At 37.9% G+C, this 24904-nt stretch overlaps 2 protein-coding genes across 2 annotated transcripts; both read right to left on the bottom strand.

Annotated features, from left to right (window-relative positions):
• Positions 1-129: 129 nt before the first annotated feature.
• LOC113675591 (myosin-IIIb) lies at positions 130-18029 on the bottom strand. Its single transcript, XM_027192180.2, has 32 exons — positions 17841-18029; positions 17633-17698; positions 16207-16337; positions 15571-15673; positions 15288-15390; positions 14230-14386; positions 13562-13664; positions 13140-13262; positions 12727-12835; positions 12195-12314; positions 11573-11673; positions 11211-11297; positions 10742-10807; positions 9801-9917; positions 9227-9338; positions 8655-8728; positions 8181-8246; positions 7830-7910; positions 7669-7707; positions 7468-7553; positions 6545-6640; positions 6202-6293; positions 5079-5243; positions 4434-4582; positions 4003-4109; positions 3510-3608; positions 2780-2869; positions 2560-2677; positions 1928-1975; positions 1435-1488; positions 1022-1171; positions 130-528 (listed from the first exon to the last, which is right to left on the bottom strand). The coding sequence occupies exons 1-32, from the start codon at positions 17949-17951 to the stop codon at positions 511-513; spliced, it is 3141 nt and encodes a 1046-aa protein (XP_027047981.2). The 5' UTR covers positions 17952-18029; the 3' UTR covers positions 130-510.
• Positions 18030-19722: 1693 nt separating this feature from the next.
• Positions 19723-24480, bottom strand: LOC113675594 (alpha/beta hydrolase domain-containing protein 17B). The gene is made up of 2 exons (XM_027192184.2): positions 23720-24480; positions 19723-21411 (listed from the first exon to the last, which is right to left on the bottom strand). Exons 1-2 carry the CDS (start codon positions 24361-24363, stop codon positions 21192-21194), a joined length of 864 nt encoding a protein of 287 aa, XP_027047985.1. The 5' UTR covers positions 24364-24480; the 3' UTR covers positions 19723-21191.
• Between the last annotated feature and the right edge of the window lie 424 nt (positions 24481-24904).

Genomic DNA, 24904 nt, shown 5'->3' with positions numbered 1-24904 from the left:
ATCCAGTGAACAAACTATCAGACAAAAAAATTGGTTTTTCGTACCCACCCGAGGTTCTAAATACCACAGCCTAAAAAAGTTTCTAACGTTAACTTTATACCTAGGGAGATGAATAACTTCACAATTATGTTATGATTTAGTTTGACTTTTTTATTTTTCATTTTCAAGAAAGACAAAGTAATAGTAAATCAAATATCAAGATAAATAAGCCTTTTTTACACCGAAAGGCAATGGTGAAATGTATTAGATTATCCGAAAAAAAAAACATTTTCTTAGCCCATGGAAATTCTATCTTGATCCAATGTTATGAACTCGGCATGACTAGGATGGCTCACTAAATGACGTTCTTTCAGGTTGTTAAGACCAACCTGTCTCATACTTAAGCCAGAAATTCACGGTGTTTTGAAAGCGTTCAACTTTTTCTTTTGATAAAGCTCAATACAGAATGGTAAATCACCAGGATACCCTATGCATCCAGTATCAGAGATAAAATTGGGTCCCAGGTCACCGTCAGCGAAGTCTTGTTCCCTGTGCGACACAAGAAAATGATGAAAAAAGTAAAGGTGGGCTTGCATCTCAAAATAGTGTATCATAAATTAGCTTATTGCAATTTCGTCTCCCGTTTTCGTCCAATGTCAGGACTAATACGATAGCTAACGATTTGGAACCATCGGATTTTATCTTATAGCTTCCATTCACTTTTACGAGCAACCTCAGCGAAGGCCAAAGTACTCATAACTTAAATCTCGCTGCAAAGTGACGAGAAATCATCCTGTAACACAGTAACTCTTGCGAACGTTGCAGAATCCTAACTTGAAGTTCAAAACAGGATGTCTAAGCGTTGGTACATTCAACTACATAGCCTAAAACCAAGGTTTCGCGTGGCAAGCGACGCGAACGTGCGAGAGGCATGCAAGGGCCATACTTCTTGACAGCTTTCCCGACAGCACGAATCTCGCGGGTTTCGCCGCTCATACCGCAACGGTAAGGAGATTCTGCTCGCAGGCTCCCCGCTTCTCACCTGATAATTACGTGCTGGAATTGGCGGTGGTAACGTTTCCTCCTTAGGTTTCGGAGATTTTGGAGACTTGGGCGGAAGGGGTGGGGGCGCATCATCATCATCATTATTATTATTTTTATTCCTATTTACGTCACGGAGAGCAACGTATTTCTGAAAGAGAAAGATATTTTGAGATCCTTCAAGTAAATAACCTACGATCGGGCGTTCTTTCTTGGGGGAGAGTAATGGTGCAGTAATGCAAGAGTCAGCGTAACAAGGGCAATCCCGAAAGTCGACTTTTGTGCTGCTAGAAGTTGAGCGTTCCCAAAATAGAACGCCTGATCACAGATGAATGAGTCACTAAATAAAAAACGTAAATGAAACATACTACCCATACGGGTATCAGGTAGACAAAGAATAAGAGAGTAACCCACCTTTTCCTCTAATACGTTGATCAGTTCCACATAATCTGCTTCTTCTTTAGACTCCTGAAAAAAAATTCATCTGTAAATAAAGGATGATTAAAGTAGCTGGAGCGGTAGAAATGAAAGAAAAATAATGTTAAGTTTAAAAGTAAGTGAAAGAGGTGGAGAGGATTATCGGAGGAGGATGACGTCTTTAACCTCTTTAACCTCAGTCTTTGTTCATGTTCAGTGAATAAATTCCATTCTTTAACCCTTTGCATCCTAACATGCGTATATACATTCCCCAAACTGTTCTCTTTTCATTTCCAAATGTGCCGACAAGGAGAATTTGCTTAACAATCAAAAGCATCTTAAGTTGGTGATCATTCCCTTTATTCTCATGACCTTAAATGTGTGATTAAGAGGTGATAGTGTGAGAGAAAATAAGACGTGAGTCACCCTCAGGGCTCGAAGTGTTAGGACAAGTGTACCGCTAGCAAGTAATCAGTTCAGTCTGACTTACCTGTCCACAAGGTTCAATGAGAACGTCTCCTTCTGAATTTATGGGTTCCTTTCGTTTGATTTGCAAATAAAAAAAATGAAGAAAGGGGAAGTAAGTTGAGTTCAATATTCTCTTCTCCGATGCAGCCACGAAGGGTCGTTCGATAATACCTTTAACTGTCTAAATTACGCTATAAAAAACATCCTCAGTTAAGTTCCGTGTCTGTGATGAAACCATAATGTGTAATCAGAGAGTTTTCAATTTATTGTCGTCAAAACAAAATCAAAGAAATCTCAACGGCCAATGAGAATTCAAAGTAAAAACAATCAAACTGCCTAACCCGCGGGAAAACGCGGGCAACCAAAGTCGTGATTTGTTTAAGTTTTGCATCTGATTGGTTGAGAGAGTGGTGCGAATTTGCTGGACCAAGCAGAGAACGAAGTAAAGCAAAACATCAGGTTATCGCTTCTACCTTCCACTGCTGGCGTAATTTTTCAAAGGACTTGATAAGGTTGACCAGTTAAGAGACCGATCGATGCAATATGAGAGAGGGAGAAATCCTCACATCATATGAGCGAATGATCAAAGCGATAAAAATATCTTTTAATGCACACTGACCATTTCTTTAACAGATTTTTTAACACTGCGATTACCCTTTTGTGTACATTGACCATTTCCTTTAGAGATTTGTAGACTCGCTGCATTCCAACAATGAGAAACTTCCCAGAGCGGGTCTGATCGATCATGTAGTGCTTACAACGGCTCTTTACCCTAAAACAGAATTACGACATGAATCAGTAAAATGCAATACCAAGAGGCAGTGACTTCGGCTGAAAACGTATAGTTCGTTCTATCACTTCTCTTTTATCTCACCTGTATGATAACGTGTAACCAAACCGGCTTTCACTGACTCGGATCAAGAAACAACCCACTGGTTTGTTTGATAGCAAGCGCTCAGATTCCCTGAAACAAAAGCACCAAAACCTTATCTAAGAGTGTCTTCTTTGCAAGCGATAAATTAAAATTTTAGTTGTGGTTGGACACACGTGTACTTGTTAATGTCGAAAAGAAAGCCGAATGTGTGAAAAGATGGTTGGTTTGGGCAAGATCGTCGAATAAATTCTCTTTTGAGAAAGATGTTTTAAAAGACCTTAAAAGGCGTGGTCATTCAAAAACTCTGAGAGGCCCATGACGATATAAAGTCCAATGATTAATTAAGCTACATTTCATCTTTATGTAATCGGAGACGTTACGGGGTGGTCAGTTTTTTTAGAGAGAAAGAACAGATTGGGCGATATAACCAACTCATGGACTTCGATCTGCTACAATTTTTTCTCTCTCTCTTACACTTATTCTAAAGGAATTCACGAGAAAAATCACTATTTGATGCTGTAAAGTACTCAGTATTATCACATGAGTTGAAAATTTGGAAACTTTTGTTTCAACCTAAATAGGATGTACTTGCCTACAAAAATGAGTTGTAACGACAAATTTATACTCATATCTACTTGTCAGAGATAAAAGCTACACTTTAATACGTGGCTTTAAATGTTAAGTAAATCAGATACACGATCGTAGCATTTGTTTGATGGACTTTGATTACCTCCTAGAAATAATTCCGTGAAACCATACACTGAATCCTCCACTCTCATCCTGTACAACTCCCTTTGGAGCCTGTGTCTCTTGAAACCACTGCACGGCACTGCAACACAAGAAATTTCCACTTGAAAACTTCCCTCAGCAAACCAAGAGACCTTACATCTAAGCCACAATAATTATAGGGAAACAGGTAACCTGGCTTAGCTTTTGGAATAACCACCTAAGTACTAGGAAGCTAGGTTTTAATATAGTTTCGTTGGATAAATCTATGACCTCAACCCGTTTGCATAGCTATTTACAATTATTTATGTCAGATGAACCATATTTATTGGTAGGTGGGAGTTTAAACCGGGGTAAAAATTGCGAAACAAACGTTCTGATAGACAGACAGACTGACAGCCAAGCAAAGATCAGGGGGAAAAACAAACAGACACTTAGATATACAGAGATTAAGAGAGACACGATGCAACCCGGTTGATAAAATGTGTGGTACATACGCTGCTTTGTTGGCCACTCCACCAAATGCACCTTTGATAGGGTGGGGCTGACCAATAAAGACATCTTCTTCATCTTCCATGTCTTCCGTAAGAAACTCGTCATCTATCTACAATGATAAAATGAACAAACCGAGCTGTAAACAGCTGCCGTCTTGTCGACGCAAAAGAGGGTACATTTGGATATCAAACCCTTACGACTTCCAAAAAAGAACTTTCTGTATTTGAAATTATTCAGATTTGATGCCAATCATACCTTCCGATACGCAGAGGAAAAAATTTGAGGCTGGAGAAAAAAGTAAAACGGCCCAGAACCTATTTTTAACCTGACTTTTTTTAGTTTCATTACATATTGTCTCGGTGTGTTGAAGATTTTGAAAATTGGAAAATAAAAACCTCTACGGGTTTCTTGTCATGTTCTCGTGGCTGCATACCTCTATCTCATCAAGTGACCCATGGCTTTGCTTTGGAGGCAAGCCAAGAGCATCTGGTGGGGGCGGTGGAAAGTAATCCTCGTTTTCTTCAGGGGGTGGAGGTGGGAAATTTAAGGCAATATAATTCATAGTTCTCTTCCTTAGGATTTCTAGAACAAAGCGAGAAGTTAAGGTTGAATTCCAAAGTTAGTTTCAATAGAATCACGCATAGCATATAATAAGAAAAAGAATCGGAGATTTCCAAACTGATGAAAGTTGTAAGTGGTAGTTTTTCTTCCGAGCACACACAAAAAAAATGCTCGAGAAACAATAGAAAATGGTTCCTCTATTCGCTTGGAAAGTTAAGCAGAGATATTTTTGATAAGTAGACAGCGACTGTAAATGTATTGCAACCACTTCAAGATCGTGCTTGAGCATTTAAGACGAACAGAGCGGTATAGACCAAAACAAATCCGTCAAAGGGCTAGGGGGGAAAGAATTTTTAACTTCCGGTGATTGAAAAACTTCTGTGCACATTTTCCCTATTTGCGGAAAACACTCTGGTGATAGCTCTTTTATTTTCCACTTTTTTGAATTAAATATCTACCGAGTGGAAATATTTTTATCTTTACAAAATATCTGCAGTCTTCCTCGTTCCTTGTTTACCTTCTTTTTCCTTGTTATCTTGTTGCATTAACTCCTCTTGTTTATGGTACAGTTTATTTCCACAAGTAATGGAAAGCTGTAGCAATGTTGCTGTTTTCCTGGAGTTCATTATAGCTTCTTCTCGGAGTTGTTTATATTTTCGTCTGGCCACAAAACCGCGAACAACTTGACACAGTGAGAAAGAGTTCTATGAGTATTTCCCGTAATTTTATAATCCCACTGGAACTTATAATAGAGTTCTAATCAACGCCCATGCCAAGTGCGATTTCTCGTCGAAATCGAGTTTTGAACTGAGATGTTTATTTGGGTAGAAGTAAATGAAATAGAGGGCAACTGCATGGCCTTTCTTCACCTCACCATTAAGAAGGCTCCTTCCTATTCAGGAATTTCAAAGGTTTTTTTCTTTTTTCTCGATCTCAAAATCTCGTCAGCCTTTGCAGCAAGTGGTGAAGTCTCGTAAGCAGTCTTTTACGCAAGTCTCAAAGTCTCACATTCAATTCAAGGATATCAAAGTCTGGGATTTACTCTGGGATTTGCTCTCCTCTGGGATTTGTTCTGCTAGCTAGTGTCTACAAGAGACAAAAGTCTGTGTATGATCGCTATTGTTTAAAAATATTGAGATGTTTAAGCTGATATATCGCAAAAGCGAACCAAAAGAGAGTATACCCACTCTACATGAACTTTCTCCTGTCACTGACTGCACATTGTACGAGAGTGAAAGTAGCAATAAGGAATTGAACACTTAAACTTGTTCAATGCCCGGATCTCGGATTTTCGTATCAAAGGGCTCGGCGTCGCGGTATATCTGGAGATTTCACCCTATTGCAAACTCACTCCTTACGAATTCGCCCCTAGGGTGTTGAAATTGCGTGTTCATCGAAAAATATGATTACGATTTTGATTTCGACAGAAGAGTACGATCTCGTCTCATTGCGTTCTACCGTAAGGAGACGAGTTAAAAGATTCGGGGGCAAACCGGTTAAGGTAATGGGGAGGGGGGGGGGGTTAACTTGTTTTCCTTCAAGCTAGGCCAACTCACCAAAGAGATAGGGGATAAAATTGAGATGGGGCGAAACCTACAGAAACACGGCGTCTCTTTTATGTCGTTTTCCTGTAAAAGTACCTTTTTGTATGGTAATAACGGCTTCCTGAGCTTTTAGGAGCTGATCCGCCAATTTGTCTGCGTGCCAGTACTTCAGAAAAACCTTTGTTTGTCTGTGAAATGAAAGAAAATCAAGCAAGTGATTTCTATGCCAACTGACAAGAAAAATTAACGTCGCCACGAACAAGCTTCCTTTCGAGTAGCATGTAATATATCATAAGATGAAAGTGGCTTAAACTATCGCACACTTATTTAACAAATTGCCGTTTAAAAAATGACACAACCCCAAGGATTGTAAAGTACTTTTTCGATCTTCAGATTTCAATCACATTATCTTGTTACAGGGATTGCTTTGTTCACTCACCCAATCTGCCAGCCATGTAGATTTGACTTCTTCAGAATTTGTCGACAGTTGGACTCAGTTTTTGGCAGATTTGTCGTATATAAAACAAGCTTATACCTGAAAAAAAAAAATGACGCATACTTCATCACGTTGATACTTCGTGTCGGCGCAGTAAACTCCAAAGAGCTTTGAGCACCGAAAAGAAATTTACAGGATGCGATGTCATACTTTCAACATAACTCCAATTGAAAGAACAGAATCATGATAAGAGGCTAGGAGCAAAGGCTAGTGGTAAACACCAAAGTACAGTTTGTAGAAAAATGAGAATGAATAAATTATATCCTGTATGAAGATAATTATTCCATGAGCGTGCGTTGAATATGAGATGGTATCCGACAAGAGCGAATGAAATAATTATTTATATCACATTTCATCAAATCCTGAACGTTCGGATATTTCGAGCATTATTCAGCTCCGCAACAGTTGGCATAATGCATTTGCATATTAGGTAATAATCGGAGTTGAGGAAACCAATCAGAACACTTGAAATACAATATTCGGAGTTGAAAATTTAATAACATTAAAAAGTATATACCACACACATGAACAGTACTTTTCGCGCACGCTGATTGGCTAGTTTAGAGGTAATAATAAGCACTATTCGCCTCCGAGTAGATGAAGAGACAAAATCGCGCGTCAAGAATTTCATTTCCTTCCATTTTTCGGTATATGTGCGGTATGTACTAAAACAGTTATTCACCTCAGTGTCGGTGAAAGTGGTGCATATTTATCTCATCGCCTCACGACGCAGTAAATATCTAGCACGATTCACCTCCACTTTGGCGAATAATCTTTAAATAAACTGGTCTAAGTATCAAAAATTGAAATATAAATATCCAAAAATTGCTAAAAGTAACTACCCCCATACTCGTCATTGAGCTAACCTGTCGATGAAGTCGGCAAAAGAGATCCTCAGAGCAAATCCTTCCCTTCTGATACGCGTTGTTTCTAGTACCCCTGTGTAAGCCAGCTAATAAACAACAAAAACGATTTTGAAGTAAATAAAAATAAACATCTATACACAAAGACCTCTTAAATTTGAAACAGGGTCATCCTCACGTAAAACAACACCCAGTCACCTTTACCTGTTCTCTGACGTATTTGAGGTCAAAACTGTCCGAAATCTGAAACAAAAAGGGAAAAAGATGAAAACTTGATAAAACTTGAAGCAAGATTCTAGAAAACAACTGCATGCATGGGTTTTGTTTTTTAACTGATTAACAAGTGCTGATATTAATGCTGGTACCTTGTCATGGTTTGGCTTAATGCACCTGATAAAATGTGGACTAGCAGCTGTCATTCTTTCCATGAGGATTCCTAAAGAAGTCTTTCATGAGGAAGAAATAGGATCAAAAACTTAATTTAAAATGACAATTTTCAGTTATTGCTTCAAGTAATATAATACTCGGTGCCAAGCGAGATCATGATTCATATTTAGTTGAAATCTTGCAATAAAAGAAAGACTGTCGTTAACATCTCAGTGGCAGATGCAAGGAGAGGGTTCAGTGGTTCGGACCACCAGCCTTATCAGACCTTTATTTTAATTGACAGTTTCTAATCTAAAAAAAGAAAAGAAAAAGAAAGCTTTGAAGTTTACCTTGAATTGTGCGCCAACTGTTGGCTTTTTGGTGGCTGGCATTCCTTGACGAGCTTTACTTAGTCGCTTCAAAAAGAACAAAAAAAACATTGAACATCCTAACGATTTAGTACAGAACTGTTGAGGCATCATAGAAATCGTTTTGTGCACTTCCTCTGCATCTGCCGCCCACCATGATCTTACGGAGCATTTCTTCGCCCGAGGAAAAGTAGGAGGCAGTAACTAATGCGAGTCGACGAGAGGTCTACAATGGTTTTAGCACTGTACCTGACCCCTGGCAATCCTTCCCCCCAACTTGTCTCAAATCTTCCCGGAGGCGGAGAGGCACACATCTTGCATTAGCAAAGAGTATTTTGCGTTAACATGGCCGTTTGCTCCGCAGTCAAGTACTCCAACAATTTTCTCTTCCCCAGCTATGACCATTTATTGTAAACCAATTTTCTACTGAGTGTCGCAACTTGTCTTCTGTCTTACCTTAGTTCTTCTGACCACATTTCCTTTGCTCACTCGTCCTTGTAAAGCCAATGTACCAGTTCGAGTGACCGTACCTGAAGTAGGACAATAAAAGCACATTATGCGAAAGCAAGCTGCGACAGCTGAACAGCTTAGTAAGCTCGATTGTTTAAGTTTCATTAAAGCGGTAACCAAAACAACGAACCGCAAACTTCAATATGTGAGTACAAATCAGAAAATTACTTTAGAATAATAAACTGAGGTATATTATCTGCGTCCAAAGAGGAAACTGGATGTGCAATATCGAATAAGGTTACAGTTAACCTGCATAGCAAATTAACATTCATTTCGTGGAAAAATAAGAAACTACCAGAATAAAACCAACCACGAGAGAACTTCGCTCAACATACTGGAATGTACAATTTTCAATACAGGTGTACCGTACAGAGTCTCGTCAGATGCATTTCATGAGGAAAGGTAAAAACCTTTGACAAAGCCTAAACGAACAAATTGCGTAAAAGCATTTCCGGCAAAACTGATTACCAGTTGATAACTTGTTAAAATATTGTAGGAAACACTGTGGCCAGTCGTACCAGAAAAGATAGTGGTGATCAAACTGTTATCACTCCTACGCAGCATATTCATAACACCTGGTGGGAGAGTGTCACGATTTTTCTCCAGGAAACCTGTAGCGTCATATTCAACCTGCGAAAATCAACACACAGTCAACTATTCTTTCTACTTCTTATCCTGCGAGCAGGCCTTAATCATTTGGACGAGTCGGGGAGAGGTTTGCCTGGGCACTGGCACTAATAATCAGTGCCAGACCCCTCGCAGACCTATCGCCGACTTGCGTTGTTCAGGATCTCATACTTTCCCGCGCTTTCTCGCAGGCGAAGAAACGATCGTGGCAAAGTGCTAATAATGAGAGCCAGCACGTAGATTATCCACTTCTAGTCACAGAGTTCCCCTGGCTTTTGCGTGTCATTTTTTAACTTTCTTTGTTTTGCAAGAGAGAGAAACAGAGGAAAAAAAAAGATTTAGCGGGGCGTTATTCATACTTAGCACAAATGAGCAAAAAGTACCAAGTATGGCTTTCTTACACTTAAATGGGTTTCCTATAAAAAGAGAAAACAGAAAACGGTATCTTTTCGTGTCAGCTCTTACCTTTCCAGCATAGTGGCAGATCCCAAACAGGTTCGTGTTTGACTGCCTTGACTTGATAAAAACGTTACTTTTCCCACAGTTTTGTCTCAATTTCTCCACAAATGAATGGTCTGTGCTCTACGAGAAACAGCGTCGGAAAAGCAAATAGTGAACAGAGCAAATATGCAACTGATCTAGCTATTTTAAACCATTTCTGTTACTGTCTTCAGTAGGTAATAGGTAGTTTTCGTGCTAGTGTATAGCCGAGTGTGTAAGATTGGTCTGAAATCATACGTCGAGTGATTTCGAAATCGAACGAATGCGTAGCACGAGTTTGATTTGAAATCACAAGTACGATTTCAGACAAAAATTGCACGAGACAAATTTAATCATTTACCACTTTACTTCATCTGTTTTGAAATCGCACGATTCAGTCGCTCAAATACACGATTTTCTAGTCTGTACAAACATTTTATTGATCTAGTACTGAGCTGGTTTGTAAAAAAGTTGCAAATATTCTCTTTCATTTTCCTTCTAAGAATTTTTTGTGTTTTAGTAAAGCTGTCTTTACTTGAGGAAAAGGTGCGATTAAGAGCAACAAAGGGCGCAATTTGTGAATAAATCGCATCAATCAGAGCTGGGCAATTACAATGCAAGGATCACCAGTGATTTCAAAGTGAACGTAATAAAGAAAGTATCACTAAGTAATGTGTGGCAAGAACACAAGAAGAGTGGCAAAATACATATGAACTACACTCCACTTTAGATTTGGTCAGTGAAATCCTTAATTAATGCATTGAATACAATTTTGTATTAAGTTATAACTATATCAGTACTCTGAAGATTTGTACGTTAATCAGATTTGATACGTTAATTATTTAAGACTGGGATACAATTTTGCTTTCTTCTATACTAAATAAGCTTTCTTTCCGGTTACAAACTCGGAGGAACCATTCACAAACCTGCGGAAAATGACTCTCCTCATCTAGCAGCGCCAACACACCGATTGGTTTATTGAGAAACAAATCCTGTGGATCGAGAGAACACAATTTTTCTAGACATTGAACAAAATCCTCTCCTCATTTTTTAAAGAAAATATTATTTGAGAAGTTGCATGATGATGAGCTTGGCATTTGTCGTAGTTAATCCGGTTTAGAATCATCCTGTTAGTGAAACTAAACATGAAGCTTATAAATAATTTGCGTCTTCCCATACAGCTTCCTATTGTCAAAATACAATTTTCCCAACCACTGTCCTGCCAAAAAAAGAAGATTTTCAGTCCCACTAGAGATATTTGCATCATTCCAAACAAGACCAGAGCTAAACGGGGGTTTAGAATATGCCAGCTCTTAAATTCTGGTTGAAGACCAACAATGATAGACATAATTATGAACTGCTAATTTGGAAGCGAATTAAAAACGTTAGACTCGCCAGGACAGGTTTGTTGTCCGCGAATGTGACGCTTGTCCAATCAATGCCTTCCTTCTTGTACTCTTCCTGCTCCCACAAGAAAATGTGCTGTCAAACAAAGAACAAAACCAAGTTTTCAGAGCGCAATATATGGTTTGCAGCGCAACTACCGTAGCTTACACTGTTTCTTATCATGAAGCGATCCGCTTTTGTAAAAGGTTATAATCTCTTGGCCGCACGCATGAGGATTTAGCCTCACTATCTGTCAGCAGAATGGAGAAAAAAGTTTTCCGGCTAAGGTCTTGTTTTTGTCACGTATCATTCCCAGGAGAAAGAAAATTATTGCTGCTACAATGTTTCTCCACAGTAATTTCACTGTTTACCTGGTTGAAGAAGAACTGGAGTTGCTCATTGGCTAAGTTGATGCAGGCCTGCTCAAAGCTGTTTTTCTCAAAATGTTCAAAGCCAAATATATCAAGAATACCTACAGGATGCAAAAAAAAAAAAAAAAGGATATGGGTAACTCCTTAGAAACCGTTAAAACTTTGAAAAACCGCAATTATACTTGCAGTCGAACATATCCTCTGCCAAAACATGTTCAGGAGGCAATTTTCGAGTCAAAGTCTCTAAAATAATCCGGGATTAAATTGATTTAGCTCTATGTTTGGTCCAGAAAACTCCAACTATTCTTTTATGAACCGATCAGGTACAAAACTTGAAACTAACTTCAAAATCGTCACTGGAATATTTCTTAACTTGATCAGTGACACCGTTTACTGCTTGTGTCTGTTTTGAGTTTGCTTTGGTTTCTTCAGATTTTCTCCATTTTATCCGATTGGCCGTTGCGATTTCTCTGGCTTTGAATTCATGACACCGTCAGATAGCGATCTATATCAATCAGCAACTTAACACTGATGGGCCAGAAGTCCGTAGGCAGCAACATACGTAAAATGTATTTCAAATTAACAAGCTCGTGCATTTCAAATCAACCAGTCTCACTCTTACCTATTTCTGTCACCTCCTCTCCTCTTGATGCCAATGGCGGAGCCAGAAGCTGGTTGACTTTGTTAACAATCCAGCCAAAGAGACGACCATACATTGCTTTCGATGTCGCATCTCGAACATCTATGGAAGTTGAAGTAACATTAAGTGTTTTGTCGCTGCCTGCCTTTATTCAATACTGAGCAGACTGAGCATCCGCTTAATTTGATACCTAACTATCAATGGAGTCAAAGCTTGCAAGGAATATTAAAAGATGGAACCCGCGGCTGGCCAGTAACCTTCTCTAAATGTGATCAAACATCGGACGATGAAACTTAGAGTATGAATGCCATGATGAATCAGTTTTTTTCGAACAACTGGCGACTATTCGTATCTTCTGACACGGTCATGCTGCAAACTGGGAAAACATTTACACCATGAGTGACTGAATAAAAGTAAGTAAAAAATACTTATACTCTCGAGTGTTTTCATCTCCGATTTTCGCCAAATTCTCAAACGTTTCAAAGCGCACCATACAAAGATCTTTCTCCCTTACCCATCGCTTGGTGGTCTTTCAGTCTTCTTTTAATCACACTGCCACGAGTGGTGGTTGATGTGGAGGTCAACACTTCTGCTAATTTCTCCGTGTCAACACCCAGAAGTTTCTGTCGCGGGATCAATAAAGCAAAAGCGGGGAACTAAGTTTCCATCGGTAACGGAACAATAGAGAATATTACAATTCTTTTAGAAACTCTGTGGTCTAATTTTGGTTCGGTGAAGCCCAGTGTTGGGGCAGACTGGATGAAATTGCTCTATGTAAGTAGGATTTGTGCTCGGATGGAGTCTCCACGCATCTGCCAATTTTCGGTGCCTTTTTTCACATGATATATTGGTCAAGAGTGTCAAGAAAATATTGTTAAATGACCCTGTTTACTTTGGCAGTTTCAAACAAGATAAAACTCAGCTAACCGCAGCCATCTTCAAAGGCCCATGTGCATCTTTAACAATGGCTCCTTCATTTTCGTCCATCTCAAAAGCGATGTTACCCATGTTCAGAACACCACCAAGAACTGTGAACAGATCCTCTTGTTCCTAAACGTAAAATATTACGAGTATCTAAGTCTATCAGCATAAATACGATGCAACTTCAAAAAAAAAAAAATCCAAATGATCTCCAAGACTTCCAGGACTAAAGGCATTGATGGTTTAAATGTTGACATTTTGCTCTCTTCTCGTGACCTTACTGCCTTTAAAAGTATCGATATTGGGAGGAGAATTAACTCTGTTGTCACTCTAGTAGTAGAAGAGTTGATAGAGTAACTGCGGCTAAAAAGAGTATTCCACACAGACCTTACTTCTGAGGAAAAAAAAAACACAAAATTTCTGGTTACCTCGTCAAGAAACCCAACCATGTCCATAGCATTCAGAAGCTCATTAAACATCATTTTGTTCTTCTTGACTTTCTTCAAACTTGCTGTTCCATCGCACAGATAACTATTTTACGATTCAAAAGTAAAGCAAAACCGAGAAACTTTAATCATAAGTAATATATTAGCTGAACCCCCAGCTTGTTTCTACATGTCGTTGATGGTCTATTTCAGGAGTCATTTAATCGCAAACTAGGCTAATGGCACTTTTTTGTCGCTATTAAGTTCAGGTTTTTGAGCTTCTTATTAAAACGAATTTGGGTCCAGTGGTAATATACCTCGGCTTCTGAAGCCTTTTCATTCAAATGTTATTTTCAAGCATTCGTTTCCTGTTTCCACAAATTTCTATAGTCCATCGTCTATCACCTCCCCCCCGCTACTGCACTTCAAACCCTCAACCAGCCTCCCAGCAGTTCGAAGAGGCAAAGTGAGAGTTGCGTGCTCTTCCCAAGCAAACGTCGGAAACATAGCTACATCTCGGTTCCAGACTCTTTGAGCTGGAGTCAGCACGATCACCCAATGACTGCACGGATGTTACCGTGTCTCCTAAGTCTCAGTAACACTTTTTTCCACGGAAAACGAGGACAACAGCAAAGTAAATATCATCACTGCATTTATCGAAAATTACCTACCGGTATTTGTCTGGCCTGGTCAGTCCATATTTGCTATGTTCATCAGCTGAAAGCCCGGCGAATAAGTAGTAGAAGATATGGAAATTCTCCTCTTCTCGGCTTTGTCGAACAACACGGGACTTCTCCAGAAGGTATTCAGAAATTTTAGCACCAATGACTGAAAAACGTAGTTTGTTTTAAATAGCATTCAATAATCGTAACTGTATTCGCCCAATATAATTTTATCTCGCAGTGGGGTGTCCTCTCACCATCCCTCCTCTCTCCCTCCATTTTGTTTTTTTCTGACTGAGTAATTTACTGAATGACTGAATAACTAACTGACTCACTACCAACAAATTAACTGAATGGCCACTTTAATGACTGGCTAATTTACAAGTTGCCTGACTGACTGACTAACTAGTTGATGGACTAACTAGCAGACCAACCTGTGCCCAGTTGTTCAAATGGTGGATTATGCTATCCAACAAATAAATCACTATTCAAGGGATATGTATAAACCACAAAACATACTGCACCATCCACCTGATAGAGATTTATTCAGTGGATAATGTTATCGGCTGAACAACTCGATCCTACTTAGTACTGACTGGTGGACTAGTTGGCTGGCTAGCTGTCTTGCTGGCCAACTGGCTACCTTTTGACCAACTGAAGCACAGACTGCCAAACAGACGAATGGATTGACACATCTATGGGCCAACAGATAAACCAACAGACAGAAAGATGGATTGATGGATGTAGAGGAATGGAAAAATTGAATAATTGACTGACTACCCAACTGACTGCCTGGTTGACTAGCTGACTTCCTCATACTGAGTGACTGAGTGGTAAGCTGGCCAGCTGACTAAATGACTGACTTACCAGCAGCCCATCCCTAGCTGGTTCCCAGTGCGCTGACTTTTTGACTCATGGCTAACTAAAGGCTAACTGGCAGATGGATGCATGAACAAACCAACTGATTTACTAACAGATGAAGTGTCAGACTTTTGAATATCAAACTGACAATCTGACTGCCCTAAACTGTTTAACCATTTGATAGTTTGTTGTGCTGATTTTCTTACCCATGCCTTGCTGAAATTTTAGCTGAATATACTTTCCAAATCTGCTTGAGTTGTCATTCATTAGAGTTTGAGCATTCCCAAAGGCCTCTAGCAGTGGATTCACCTATGGTTTCATGAAGAAAGTAAATTAATAGAAGAAGAAATGAAAAGAAATACTAGCAATCAACCCCTTAGCACAGCAATTGTTTCTGGGCTGAATTTCAGAATCCTCTCCTCTGAAGAATTTAGGTGTGAGGAACTTTTGACTCTAGCAAAAAAGGTTTAAGATACTAGTGCAAAGTACCTGAAGGATCTGTTGTTCCAACTGAGAAGTTCCTCTTGACAATTCAACAAGCTGACTTATTAGCAGTTTTGCTGATTCTGTTTTCCCTGCCCCACTTTCTCCACTACAAAAAAGTTAAATATTAGCAGACTGTTGTTTAATGGTAAATTGATCTTGGGCCATCTCAAAAATCTTTCACTAGACTAGTGAAAGATTTTTGAGATGGCCCAAGTTTCTTGTTTAAGTCACTGAAAATTTTTTGCACTTGCTGTATTATAGCAATAAATAATGCTAATGAAAGTAAATTAATTCTAATTTTTCTCGCAGAGTAAAATCAGAAAATATATAAACTAGATTTTCTGTTTCATGGCTTTTGCTCCTTTAGAATCTTTAAGAACATTTTAAATGAAATGCTCTCAGAAAAAAAAAACAGCTTTCATCTGGAATTTTGATGCAAACCATTTCATGGTCATGTAGCGAGAACCCATCTGGCCACTCAGAATATAATTTTTCTTTTCAGCAAGAAAATTTCATCCAAGTCAACAGACTAAACCTTCAAGGACCATTTTAAACAACTGATGTTTCATTCTCCATCAAATAATTAAAAAAAGACCGACAACTACTGTAACATTAATTTTTTAGGAAATGTTTGGGCACCTTATCACACAGCACTGACTGTTAGGACTTGCTCCTCCCACACCCAGCATCGCTTGATATGCAGAGTTGGCAATTGCAAAGATATGAGGAGGCTGGGATGATTTCTGTGCCATCTTGTATGTTTCTGCAGTCTGACAACAAGGTATGCAAGTTAATAATGTTAGTACTGATTGTATATCTGATCAAACTTAGAATCTTTATCAATGGGACCCTTGGGCACTTCAATGTTAAAAATTCAGGCATGAAATAACTCACTTAAGATAATTACCTAACTTTAACCTGAGCTGAGAACCTTAATCTTTGATCTATGAAGTAGGAATATAGTATGTGTCATTTGCAGGTACAAGTCTAGCCGTATACCTTCTTGCAAAAGTTGTATGTAATTAATCCAGATTCTCGAGATAGCAGAAAACTTGCGTTTTACTTGATTTCCAGGGTGATAGATGTCAATACCCAAGGGAACAAGGCAGACCCCTGGAGCACAGTCCCAGCGAAAAGCAAGGGCGGAGGGAAGGGTAGAGGGATGGGAAAAAATTTCCGCACAGCCCCATACTTCATTATGAATACATATATGGGGCTTTATTATTCAATTATTCATCGCCAAGAAGATGTGCATGCATAATGAAGTATGGGGCTGTGCGGAATTTTTTCCGAGGGATGTTTTGATCAGCTTCATTTCATTGTTAACATTGTAAACAGTCTGAACTTTCTGAAATTTTCTTCTGCTAAGAAAACAGAGTCCTTAAATAACATTTGGGAGCCTGCGGTACCGCTTGGTTAGTTCACGTCGTAGAGCGCCGGACTGCCTGCGGGAGGTTGAGGTTTCAAGCCTTAGACCGAACCAACACTCAGGGTCATAAATAACCGAGGAGAATATGCTGCCTTTGCTTTGACGTCGGTAAACGGTTAGACATTCTAGTATTTTCTGAGATGACGATAAGCCGTAGGCCCTGTCTCCTGCCTCGTCTCTGTACTAGTTAGCACGGGACATTAAAGAACCCACACACTTTCTCGCAAAGAGTGGGAAACGTAGCTACCGATGTTGTGGTGTGGCCTGACTTCATGTGTTTACACAGGCCCCCATTTAAACCAGCTCTGAGCTGAACTGAGCCAGACTGTTTACATGTCACAAACACATGCTTACATTCACACTCACGCCTACAAAAGTGTTATCTCTGAGATGAAAGAAATTTGAATAAAATTCACTTGCTTACTGCATGACTGCCCTCTTATCGTCTAATCTTTCATGAAACCCGCAATTAATCGAGCTGGATTAAATTCTCAGGGCTTACATTGAGTTTGAAAACACGGATGTTGAATAAGGGGACCAAACAGTTATACCTCTGAACAAGTGTATTTCCTTATTTCCTTAATAAACGGCAAATTCGAAAGTCGATCATAATTTTCTACGAATATTCATTCTTACACTTTTGTGGTAAATTTCCAGAGGCTTGAATGGGTTGAGTGCGATAAGAATATCGCCGACGTAGGTCTGTGAATTTTCAAAAAAATAAAAGAATTAGACATCGATGAACAAGGAAAATCACGTCAACATAAAGTTAAGCGCATTAACACTCAAAATAATTCGGCTGTTTCTAAATTGAACACGAGCATTCGCGAGGAAAAATACGCACGTAGATGACATCTTGACTGTATCTGGCTCTCAGTTCGTGAAGAATTATCTCCTCATTCAGTTCAGATAAAGTAGCTAAATCGTCAGTGCCACCTCTTTTCCGATCATCCATTTGAGCAAAGTTCTAGAATACCAAACGTTACTTCCTCACCATGGTTTCACCAAACGCATGATCAGTGTTGATCATTGCGTTACAAAGCAAGTCACGCAGTCTAAGATATCAAGCTTCCGCGTGTACTTCAAGCTCGTTGCACTTGCCTTGCAATACTATCATTCATATTTTAAAGCTTGAGCAAGAGGAATATAGAATCGGATCGATTTTTTTTTATCCTTTGAAATCAGTGGAAGGACAGTGGTTAACCCTTTAAACCCCAAGAGTGACCAAAATCTAATGTCTCCATACAGTACTACTGCTGATTAATTTATTACGATCATGAGAAAAAAGGAGATGATCGCTAACCTAGGTAGCTTGGATTTTTAAAGGAATTCTCCTTGTCAGTACCAAAGGAAATGTATGGGAAAGAGTATGGAGAATATGGATACTGATGTTAGAGTGTAAAGGGTTAACAAATTCTCTTCGCTTTCAGTGAGGATTGCATTGGGGGCATGTTGGACGGAAACGTCTTCTAAGTAAACTATTCTCTCAATATCCTGAAATGAAAATTCAGTGAACTGTGAGACCCATGAATATGTTAGGACAGAGGGAAAAAATTCTTCTCTTCAAAAATCTGGAACTGTTGTTTGGCAATGTGACTGGTATAAAATTGTGGTAGTATAACCCCTCTTATTATGGTGGCATGGCAAGCACTCGGAACTCTGAATGACTGAAATCCCACCGTAAACTTTTAAAGCACAATGAAGAAGTAAGAGCCCACTTCACTCTAACACTTTTACTCGGTATTCAATATAATACTCTTTAATACGTAGACGAGAAAGACGTAAATTCCAATTGCTGAGGGAATATACGAGACATGAAAAACTCGTAGGAAAAAGGTTTACATCGACGCAAAAGTAAGACACAGTGCTACCAAGGGACATAAAACAGGAATATATAAAATTCAATGTGAATTGCATAAAGTGCAGAAATATGGTGTAGAAATGATACATGGAAAAACGAAAAGAATAAGTGCAAATTAAGGGTGCGAAAATACAGTATAAATAAAAAAAGTAGTTCCGCCACAAAAAACAGGATCTGTCCTAGAATCTGGTAGTCAGTGCTAATTGATATATTACAATTCAATAGCGAGCGAGACTAAGAAACATCAACAATGCCATATGAATGGTCAGCAAGAGTCATAGAACACATACGAGACCGACTACCTAAAACTTAAAGAAAAACGAAGAAATTAGAAAAGGGAATTATGTATGTAAAAAGTAAAAGTTATAACTGACATATGAATATCTACAGAAGCAAGAGATTATCGAGTAGCCTAGAAATCAGCTACTTCCTTCTTAGAACTATAAATACTTAGAGCACGACTTGACAGTTGTGACGCATTCCACGTATCAACAATCCTCTTAAAAAAGCTGAACTGATTTGAAAATGTCTTTCCAAGCATTGTTCTTCTTACGTAGACAATCATCCCTACCCATCAGAGCATCTTTCAACGATTATAAGCTCGCGATCGTTTATCCGACCAGCCACGTTCGATTTGGAGTTAGAGTGGACGGTGGGGACAGGGGACGGGAAAGGGCCGAGAAGGTACAGTTGGATGTGCTGTTGGTAAACCTTTATCAAAAAAATTCAGGGTTGGAAAGATATCGAAGAGTGTGAACAAGTAGGTATCCAACACTTGCCCTATATAAGCAGACTATTTCTTTTTGTCTTTTTCTTTGTTTTGATGTTTTTCAAGCCCTGAAAATTACAAAATGTTCATCCAAAGTTCACAAAAAGTTTTTATTCCTTCTACATTGTATACATGATTGTAGCTAGCTAACAAAAGCGGCTATGTTGGGAATCACCGCAAGAGCATTCCCAAGCTTTGAAAAAAAAAATTCCTATTTACAAGGATTGTCATGATCTTCTAGAGAGTAACATCGCATAAAGATTCTCAAAATCTTTAACAATGCAAACCATGTCGGATGGAAAGAAACTGGACTTGCTTCATCGAAGGAAAAAGCTGAAAATGCATTACTGCAAGAGGTTGCAAAAATGTGGTACTTTTGTATCAATCAGCAATGTGTGAGTGACAAGTGTGTCTAATATTTTTGACTTATTTACTCATCTTCTTAACTCATCTTCTTAACTCATCTTCTTAGAAATTAAGACATTATTCTTGACATGATTTACATTTATTATAAAGATTAATTAAATTTGAATTATTTCCCAACTTGAATCTTATACATCCGAAAAAAAAAAAAAAAAAGGAAACCCAAGACCTCAAATTTCACACCAAATTATTCACTGGGAACTAAAAGAGAAATCAATACTCAGAGTTATTTTGAATGTCATGAAAATAACATCACAATTTTCCAGACAGAGCCTCCACTTTCAAGAGATAAGTGCTCCTCATAAATATTAAACTACACATTAACTACTATTAAGTCTATACCAAGTTATTTGTAATGATCATTCCAAAATTTCATCCTGCCTATAACCCATTTTCGCAACAATAAAACCTTACTTACAGTAAATGTGCAGGTTAAATTCCTTGAAATGATCAAAGTAAGTTTGCAATGCCAAAACAAAGTTCCAAAAAAACTAAATTTACATGTAGTTTTACAGATTGAAACATTCTGCATTTATAAATACATGTGACATTGAGCATTGAACTTAATGCTTCAAGAATGAATCAGTAACAAATTGAACGAAAATAATATAGATGGATAAATTTCTGGTTCTAACGATTACCACCAAAAAAACAAACTTGAAACACACTGTACTCTTTACAGTGAAGATTTAAATGAATATGGAGACCATTTACAAAAATACTTCTTGTCAATTAAAGGAATAGCATCACTGAACTTTAAAATAAATTTTTATGATTTATAGTGAACAATAAACATATGTTTTTATAGATACAATACACTAGTTACTAACATTAACCTTTGAAGCCCATATAATAAATGTATTATGAGTTTTCCTCACAAATCATGAGAAATAATATTACAAAAAATGCATTTCACCATTCAACAATTCTTGAAGACATGCATGCACATGTATATCACAGAATTACTACATTAAATTGTATCAGGGCTTAAAGGTCTTTGCTAACACTCAGTTTACAAAGAATGTCCCTGATCACACACATTCAATGATGCAAATTAAAAAGCTAAACAACTTGGTAATACTAACAGTATTCTAATAACAACTACATTGCACATTGCTTGAAAAATGTTGTCTTTCAATACATCAGTTTGTCACCAGCTCATGTTGTATAAATTGTTTCAACCTCTCCAGATATTGACCATACAATTCCACATCATTGTGACCGGCACCTTCTACCCAAAGTGGCTCCACTGTCCGCGGACATCGCTCATAGATGGCTAAGCCATGTGAGAAATCTATAACTTCATCCTCTGTTCCATGAATGACCAACACTGGTGAAACAATTTTGGAGACCTTTTCAATACTGCAAAAGGAAAATAAAACCTTATTAATGATAAGTTCACTTGAGTCCACATTCAAACACTTCAAAAGCACCATTTCGAATATTTGTTAATGCAAGGCTGGGAACGCCACAAAAAAGTAAGACACTCCACAGAGCCACTCTTTCCAAGAGGAAAACAATTAACAAAAACAACAAGGGCTGGTATGCAAACTTTGTAATTAACAAAATGTGGCCAAAATCTTTATCTTAAAGCAAAACAAAGAGGCTACTAAGCACATTTTTCCCCAAGCTATGCTTCAATAACAAAAAGATTGCATACATTTTTATCCCAACTAACTATTGTAACGAAACACAATCATTCTTTTAGATATTTGTGCTATAAGAAAAAAAACATGTCTCACATTCACATGATTGGATATGATGTAATAATATTGAACATTGTTTGCTCTGAATACTGATATTGCCATGCAACAAAATAGCAATAACAATATTAAAGAAATATTGGATGTGTGAGTGAAAAAGAAATGACCACTGTATATACATGTTTGTTCGCATGTAACCAGTACATCAAATGGCAAAGATATGGTGTAGCCCTTAAAGGTAAAAAACAAAGCAAATCAAATGGCATACAGTTTTATTCCAAGAAAATAGTATTCAAATAAAAATAAAAGCTACATCATTATGTCTAGTGACAAAGATAATATATGTTAGGTTTTGGTGTCAAGGAAAGCTCACTCTCAAAGTAAAACATTACCAAAACCTCTTTTTAAACCAATAACAGATAAGATATCTGGAAAATATAAATTTGGGCTCGCAAAGAGTAGATTTAATATTTGAAATTCAATTGATGTTACTATCTACCAAAAGATGAAACAAGACTTACTACAGCTTTATGAAAACAAAAGTATTGAGATTACAATGACTGTTAAAATTTGCCAGCAATAACAAGATGGCTAATTTCTTGTCAAATTGTTTGCTAACTTTTAAATTACTTTTTTTAACAGTCAACAATTAAAAATTTTAAAGAGGCACTGTTTAATTCCATAGCACATTGAGCATGGATAATGTTTACACTAACATGCTGCTTAATCAGTTTCTCTGTGAGTTAAAATTAATACCTTGAAACTATTTTCAAACAATTAATATTTCTCCTTGATCTGCTGGCCAAAAGATAAAACAAATTGTAAAACTGAATTTTTAGATGAGGTACCTCAAACTGTAACACATAGATAAGTTAAACATCATAGTAGGCCTAGGTTTTTTTTTCTTTTCTCATCCAACCATCCATGAAATTCAACCTCCATTTCACAGGGTTCATACTTAGATGAGTGGCTGTAAAACATTATGTGTTGGGTACTTCACTTACTAATATTTTATTCAGACTTAAAGTTTTAAGATATACTAACACTAAATATAATCTAACAGGCTGTGGCCTTCTCAAACAATAATTTGAGAAATATAATTTTGTATGAACAGTATGCAAAGCAATTTCCAATTCTTGATTGAAAGCCTGAATTTTCTTAAAGCTGTATTAAAATGTATTACCTTGGCAATAGGAGTTAGCGTTTCAAAAAGTGTTTATTTTTAAATCAAATTATTCAACATGTATTAATGCTCACTGCGCCCTTGACCTTCTCTTTTACAAAATCAAAGTTTTCACTGATACAACAGCTATATCAGTTATTACTAATGTAACAGAACCTGTTTCAAGTTTTGAAAAAATTGCGAAATTGAAACGAAGCAACCAATATATTATCGTAATCTTTCTGAGGTGTTGCTTTTCCTTCCCCTTGAAGTTCAATTTCACTTCAATCACCACAATTTTCAGTTGCCCTTCAGAGAAACAGGTCTATACAACTATCCAAGTGTTGATTTATTTCTATTTTCTTTTGTAAATGACAATGTAACTAAATGTGTTTTTTTAAAAAAGTAAACGACGGGTGTTGGCTACAATTTCAACAAAATAAATAATTTCAACTACACAGATTATTTTCTTTGGCACAGAGGACGAACGACAAGCATAAATTCCTTGATTTTTCGGCACTGCCCAACTAACGGTGGATTGGAAGCACTTCGATTGAGACTTTTCAATAACATTGCATGAATTGAAATGTCTCACCTGAATAAGGACACGCAATAAGAAAAAAAGTAGAGCTTCGTTTGAAAGAACCTTAGAAGAATAGAAAGCGTCAAATGTCATTCAATTCGATAAAAATTTGTCTTTTGAGTAAATGTTGGGCGAAAATAAACGATTTTCTGATCACAACGCTCAACTAGTCGCGATTTGATATAAACTAATTCTATAATCAGAGTTTTGTAAACTTCTTACCTAGGAAATGCGTCAAAACACCACGTCCTCTTCGTCTCGGGAAAAGCTACTCTCATTCCAGAAGTAAGCGGTGAATGAAGAATGATTCCTGCACATTCAAATCTCGAAGCCAAATCTACCGTAGGTACAGTGCCTATACTTTGGCCATACACAATTATGTTCTCTGGGCTGATTCCGTACCTCGTTCGCAATGCTTGCCAAGCGGCATCGATATCGGCGTAAAGATTCTTTTCTGAAGGCTTTCCTTGACTAACACCGTACCCAGAATAATCGTATGAAAATATATTACAGTTAATCCTCGATCCGAGACCAACGTAAAAGCTTGACATTTGTCCGAGGTCTACGGCGTTGCCGTGGCTAAAGAGTACGGTGAAGCGAGCGTTCGGAGAGCATCTCACGTACATGCAACCGATCTGATTCCCTTTGCTTGTTTTCGCTGTGAAAACCTCGATGCAGTCTAGCTCCTTCTGGCCGTACTGCCACTCGGCTTTCTCTGTGAGATGAAGCCCGAAAGTTCCATCGCCCAAATCTTGAAGCGAATATGTCGGCTCCGGAGGAAGAAAGGCTAACTTCGCAGCGATTTTTCCCGGGCAAGGCGGACAGCAAAACAGACAACAAATCTCCGAAAACGAAAGCCCGTTCATCTGAAACCCTTTCAAGCTAAAGACAATGGTAGAAATTTAAACAAAAGGTGGAATCGAGATGAATTTAGATCAATCGTAGGTTCCTTCCATATTCGTGTATATTCCAACGACTAGGTCAAATTTAGATTCGGTTCCAGGTCCTTTGCGTTGCTAAATTACTGACATCACAAAAGCACCTGTCCCTAGAGACTATGACGTCATTTCGTTCCTGGTGGGAGGAGAGTTTGTTCAAAGTATGTCTCAAATGGTTTACTATCCTTGATATTTATCATTGATACCATCAGTAAGAACTTCTGATAATGCAGCAGCAACTATTTAACAATGGAAAATTTTATAAAGACTACTTCGAGCGAAAAAATTCAAAAGTTCAGACAGGTTGATATTTATTCAGGAAATAGCGATCATTCAACATTCCAACAATGCTCCTTATCCAACGTCATTCTTTGCTTCTCACGCACCGAACTGATATTTTAAAAATTCCTGACACGAGGTACCGATATATCGTACATTTAATAATTAATAAAATTATCTTGTTTAACCT

The sequence above is a fragment of the Pocillopora damicornis genome, chromosome 4 (genome assembly GCF_964200805.1).
Source record: "Pocillopora damicornis chromosome 4, jaPocDami1.2, whole genome shotgun sequence".
In the NCBI taxonomy this organism is placed as follows: domain Eukaryota; kingdom Metazoa; phylum Cnidaria; class Anthozoa; order Scleractinia; family Pocilloporidae; genus Pocillopora; species Pocillopora damicornis.
Note: the sequence above shows the minus strand (reverse complement) of the source record. Positions and strands in the feature narration are given on the sequence as shown.

Bases quoted from the DNA above. Each gene is read 5' to 3' on its own strand.
- LOC113675591 (XM_027192180.2), bottom strand. From the start codon at position 17,951: ATGGATGATCGGAAAAGAGGTGGCACTGACGATTTAGCTACTTTATCT. The intron at 11,298-11,572 runs GTAAACAGTGAA...TTTGTTTGACAG, and splicing joins TCCAGTTCTTCTTCAACCAG to CACATTTTCTTGTGGGAGCA. The intron at 3,609-4,002 runs GTATGTACCACA...CTTGTGTTGCAG, and splicing joins GGAGTGGCCAACAAAGCAGC to TGCCGTGCAGTGGTTTCAAG.
- LOC113675594 (XM_027192184.2), bottom strand. From the start codon at position 24,363: ATGAACGGGCTTTCGTTTTCGGAGATTTGTTGTCTGTTTTGCTGTCCG. The intron at 21,412-23,719 runs GTAAGAAGTTTA...TTCCTTTTGCAG, and splicing joins TGTTTTGACGCATTTCCTAG to TATTGAAAAGGTCTCCAAAA.